Source organism: Cryptomeria japonica, chromosome 3 (genome assembly GCF_030272615.1).
Source record: "Cryptomeria japonica chromosome 3, Sugi_1.0, whole genome shotgun sequence".
NCBI lineage: Eukaryota > Viridiplantae > Streptophyta > Pinopsida > Cupressales > Cupressaceae > Cryptomeria > Cryptomeria japonica.
Genome location: NC_081407.1, coordinates 867,178,933 through 867,183,715, shown reverse-complemented (window position 1 = coordinate 867,183,715; position 4,783 = coordinate 867,178,933). Strand labels below are relative to the sequence as shown.

Sequence of the window (4,783 nt, the reverse complement as noted above, 5' to 3'; positions counted from 1 at the left end):
ACCTATGATAGGCATCATGATTTGCAAAACATAATAATACTTTATTCAAACGTAAAAAAGATGATAAATTAATAATTCACCCATTGCAAATGTTACTAGTACAGATATCTTAGAGAAATCGGTCCTATCATTTCAATTGTTTTTTTTAGATATATGTATTTAAGAAATGTATGTGAATTTGATATATATCAGAAATAAAATAATATCTATATTTATATTATTTATATTTATATATCGGGATTTAATACAAATTATGGCCCTTCGACTATTGGTCGATTTCTCAATGCAGCATGAGTTCTTTGTTGGATAAGACTTCAATTAGTGGAAAGCTTTCGAAAATTACTGGTAAATCGACAACTTCGTTTTTCATCCTTTGAGTAAAGAAATGTTATGATCATATACACTGATACGCAGATCTACGATTTACTGGATCTTCAAATTTTCAAAGAAGATTTCAGTGAAACTTAAAAGGATAGTTTTATCATTTTGTTTTTCATTTTTTTATTTTATTTCTGTGCTTGTGTTATAAATCGAAACTTGTGAATATTATCCTTTGACATACTCTTGTTTTTCCTATTCATTTCGTGTATCTTGTAGGGTTTTCAGGTTTGAATTCGGTGAGAACATAGGTTTTGGGAGACCGTGGTAGCTTGAATTTAGAACAATCACAATGCCTGTGTTTCGGACTGCCTTTAATGGATATGCAGTCAAGTTTAGCCCCTTTGTGGAGACTCGTTTGGCTGTGGCAACGGCCCAGAATTTTGGTATCATCGGCAATGGTCGGCAGCATGTCCTGGAACTTACTCCGAATGGAATCGTTGAGTATTGTGCTTTTGATACAGCAGATGGGCTGTACGATTGTACATGGTCTGAGTCCAATGAAAATCTAGTTGTTTCGGCCAGTGGCGATGGTAGTGTCAAAATTTGGGACTTGGCACGCCCTCCTGCTGCAAATCCAATTGGTAGTCTGGAAGAACATGCTCGTGAAGTTTACTCTATTGATTGGAATGCTGTTAGAAAAGACAGTTTCTTAAGTGGTTCTTGGGATGATACAATCAGGCTCTGGACAATTGATAGACCCCAGTCCATGCGTGTATTTAGAGAACATACTTATTGTGTCTATGCGGCAGTTTGGAACCCAAGACATGCAGATGTGTTCGCTTCGGCTTCAGGGGATTGCACTGCGAGGGTTTGGGATGTGAGAGAACCCAATTCAACAATCATAATTCCAGCTCACGATCACGAGATTCTCTCTTGTGATTGGAACAAATACAATGACTGTATGCTTGTGACTGGGTCTGTTGATAAACTGATAAAGGTATGGGATGTCAGGACATACAGGACTCCAGTTACAGTTTTGCAAGGACATACATATGCAATCCGGAGGGTCAAATTTTCGCCCCATCAGGAAAGTCTTATTGCATCTTGCTCTTACGATATGACTATGTGTATGTGGGATTATAAAGCTCCAGAGGATGCTCTTCTAGAGCGTTATGATCATCATACTGAGTTTGCTGTAGGAATGGATATGAGTGTTCTTGTGGAAGGTCTACTGGCAAGCACTGGATGGGATGAAACTGTTTATGTCTGGCAGTTTGGAATGGATCCTCGAGCTTTATAAAAAGATGTTTTGAGCTACAAGGGTATTTTGTATCTCTCTATTAGACAACTCTATTTGCTGTTGAATTTACACAGAATTTTATACAGCACTTTCATTTCAGGAATAAGATGAGTGTTTGTATTAATTGTGTAGATTCTAATCAGCATAAGAGAACAAAACCAATTGTAATGAAATCCAGTAGTTAGATGTTGTAACTTGGAGAGCTCTGCCAAAAAATGCAGATGTTCTTTTTTTTATACTATGGAATTGTCTTGAGAGCCCTGGATTAGTTCTTTCATCAGTGTTAAGCATGTTATATATCGTGAATATTTACTTAGTTATGATGAAGGCAAACACCCGCTTGCTAGTAAACCCTTAAAAAATTTCCTTTTGGGTCGAAGAACAAAACAGACCTCTTGAATTACTTTTTTGCCAATTCTTACTGTCTTTGCAAGTTATGAATATGTAATATACTGATAATGAGACCATAATATGTTAGCCTTGGCGAATATTTGCAAGCCAATAAGATTTACCAACCCATTGAAATAAACTGATGTTTTCTTGTAACTTCATTTTTGCTAGAATGATAGTAGCCAGAGGTGCCTCTGCAATTTTTTTGCTGGTCCTTTGTTAACTTCTTCCTCTGTCTTTGTCTTACTCTTTCAGAATTTAATTGTTCTCTTTTGCACATCGTGGAATAAATCCATATTTGATTTCACAACCAAAGCTCAAACACAAAACTGCAGCTACTCATTTCTTCTCAACTTGCACCTTTTGCACATAGCGGTTCACCACAACAATACATAAATCTTTTAGATTGGTGATATATATTTCTCATAATTGTTATATCTCCATGTTCTTCTTAGTCGTTTAACTTTTTGTTCCCCTCAACATATGATGTCTCCCAAATGGTGATAGTGATTTCCATACTCAGGGTTACCCTCTAAATCTGTAAATAGCCTTTCTGCCCTTACTACTCATCTTGCTAGCATTTTCATGGCTCTACTCTAAGTTGTTATGATCTTTTGTCTCTTTCTGCAACCATTTGGTTGCCCTTAGATTCCTCTAGCACTACACAAACCGAGGAAGACAATTTTGACACCAACACTATTATTGCACTTAGAACAAACCACAACACTCCTCCATTGGTCAGCTGAATCACCAAATCCTCTACACTTTTTAACTATGGAGCAACTTAGAGGAATTATATGGTCACGTTAATAGAGCACACAAATGAACTTTCAAATCAACTGCAAAAGAGTAGGCAAATTCAAAGCTGAAAGAAATCTCCCCAATAAATGATTTATATCATGTGGGTTCTAATTGCAACTTGAGGCCTTTAGTGTTAATTTTATACTTTCAGATTTAATGTAAAACTTAGAAATCAGAATTTAGCTTCTAATTAAATTGTTTGTTGTAAAATTTAGAGATTGCTAGATTTTAGGGATAGCATAGAAATGAACAAATAAGAACAAAAACACAATTACCCTGGGAAAACCTCCTAGGAGGAAAAACCCAGTCAGAAAAGATCCTCAGATCTGATTATGGATTATATTCATAATACAGTTACAACACTTATCTCAAGTACTTGAAGATGTCTGAAGTGTTTGCACTTAAAGCTGATGGAATCAACAATAGGTTTGCACTTTCATGAGCATCAGGTCTGCCCCTTAAACACACCAACCAGCACTCAAACTCAATCCCTAGATCTGCACTCTTGATGTATCTTAGGTCTGCACTTATGCTTGAAACTGATCCATAACCCTAGCACTTTAGTTCTGGAACAACTCGGCCTCCTTTGTGACAGTATGAACTTGATGTTTGCTTCTTCAAATAGCAGGGATGATTCGCATAAGTTCTTTCACCAACCTTCGCATTAATCAGATGTAGACTTCGCATTATTTGGCATATGTGAATTTCACATTATCAACAGATGTATATTTCGCATGAAGGATGTATTGATTGCGTGTCTAATGGAGTGAAGATGCCCTTTATTTATATGGAGTGCAAAAGACTAATTGAGTCGGCTTTTAACTTAATTGGTGGTTTTATTTATTAATATTTCCTTTTTATCGAAATGCCTTGTTAGGATAGGGTTGGCCCTATTTGTGGGGGCACGCTATTGTGGCGTGAAGATTTAATAAGTGCCGTGAGGTATAGGGCCCAGCCCTACACGTTGAAGAAGGGGCTGGTTTCTTGGGCGGATTCCAATGTTGCCCAAGACAATTGGAATCCGCCATTCCCTAATTACAATCAACACTCCCTTTTAATTAGGGAGGAGAAACATAACCATAATCTTCCATCTTGCACACAAGCAAAGAATGGATTACATAATCAGAATATTGTAGTCTTCCATCTTGCACACAAGCATATAATGGAACTACATAATATAATCTTTCAGCTCACACACAAGCATAGATTGGATCCACCTTACATTGCCCGTAGAGGGTGGAGAGGATCTTTTCTACCATCTTACATTGCTCGCAGAGGATGGTTAACAATTACTCTTCTCCCCGAGAAGATTACAATACCACCTTACATTGCCCGCAGAGGGTGGTTTGATACAACACAATGTATCACTGAGGTTGAGACTCCTTCTCAATCAAGGTTTCATTTTCCAAAACACCGAGTCTGTCCTTGAAGTACACAAACTTCACTTTGGACAGAGGCTTGGTAAAAATATCTGCAACCTGCTCATCAGTGCTGACATACTTCAGCTGAATGGTGCCTCTTTGCACCATATCTCGAATGAAGTGATAATGAGTTTCCATATGTTTTGACCTGTCATGAAACACTGGATTGATAAACATTTTGATACAAATTTGATTATCACAATGAATAACTGTAGGATCCCAAGGCTGACCAAACAGCCTAGCAAGAAGCTTACGAAGCCACACTGCTTCTCTAGAAGCTACACTTGCTGCAATATACTCAGCTTCAGCAATACTTAGTGCAACTGAGGATTGTTTTCTGCAAACCCAAGAAATCACTGTGGATCCTAAGCTGAAACAAATGCCAGAAGTGCTTTTCCTGTCTTTGACGCTTCCAGCCCAATCTGCATCTGAATAACCTTCCAAGGTTATTGAAGTGTTAAGTGGATACTTCAACCCATAACCAACTGTGCCTTGCAAGTATCTTAGGATGTGCTTGGCTGCAACAAGATGAACATGTTTGGGCATGCTC

The 4,783-nt window shown here is 37.7% G+C and overlaps 1 protein-coding gene across 1 annotated transcript; it reads left to right on the top strand.

The window, feature by feature from the left end:
• Window positions 1-270: 270 nt before the first annotated feature.
• Window positions 271-1,882, top strand: LOC131061559 (peroxisome biogenesis protein 7). The gene is made up of 2 exons (XM_057995290.2): window positions 271-345; window positions 598-1,882. The coding sequence occupies exon 2, from the start codon at window positions 671-673 to the stop codon at window positions 1,619-1,621; it is 951 nt and encodes a 316-aa protein (XP_057851273.1). The 5' UTR covers window positions 271-345; window positions 598-670; the 3' UTR covers window positions 1,622-1,882.
• Window positions 1,883-4,783: the final 2,901 nt, after the last annotated feature.

Excerpts from the sequence above, each read along its gene's own strand:
- LOC131061559 (XM_057995290.2), top strand. The coding sequence starts at position 671 with ATGCCTGTGTTTCGGACTGCCTTTAATGGATATGCAGTCAAGTTTAGC.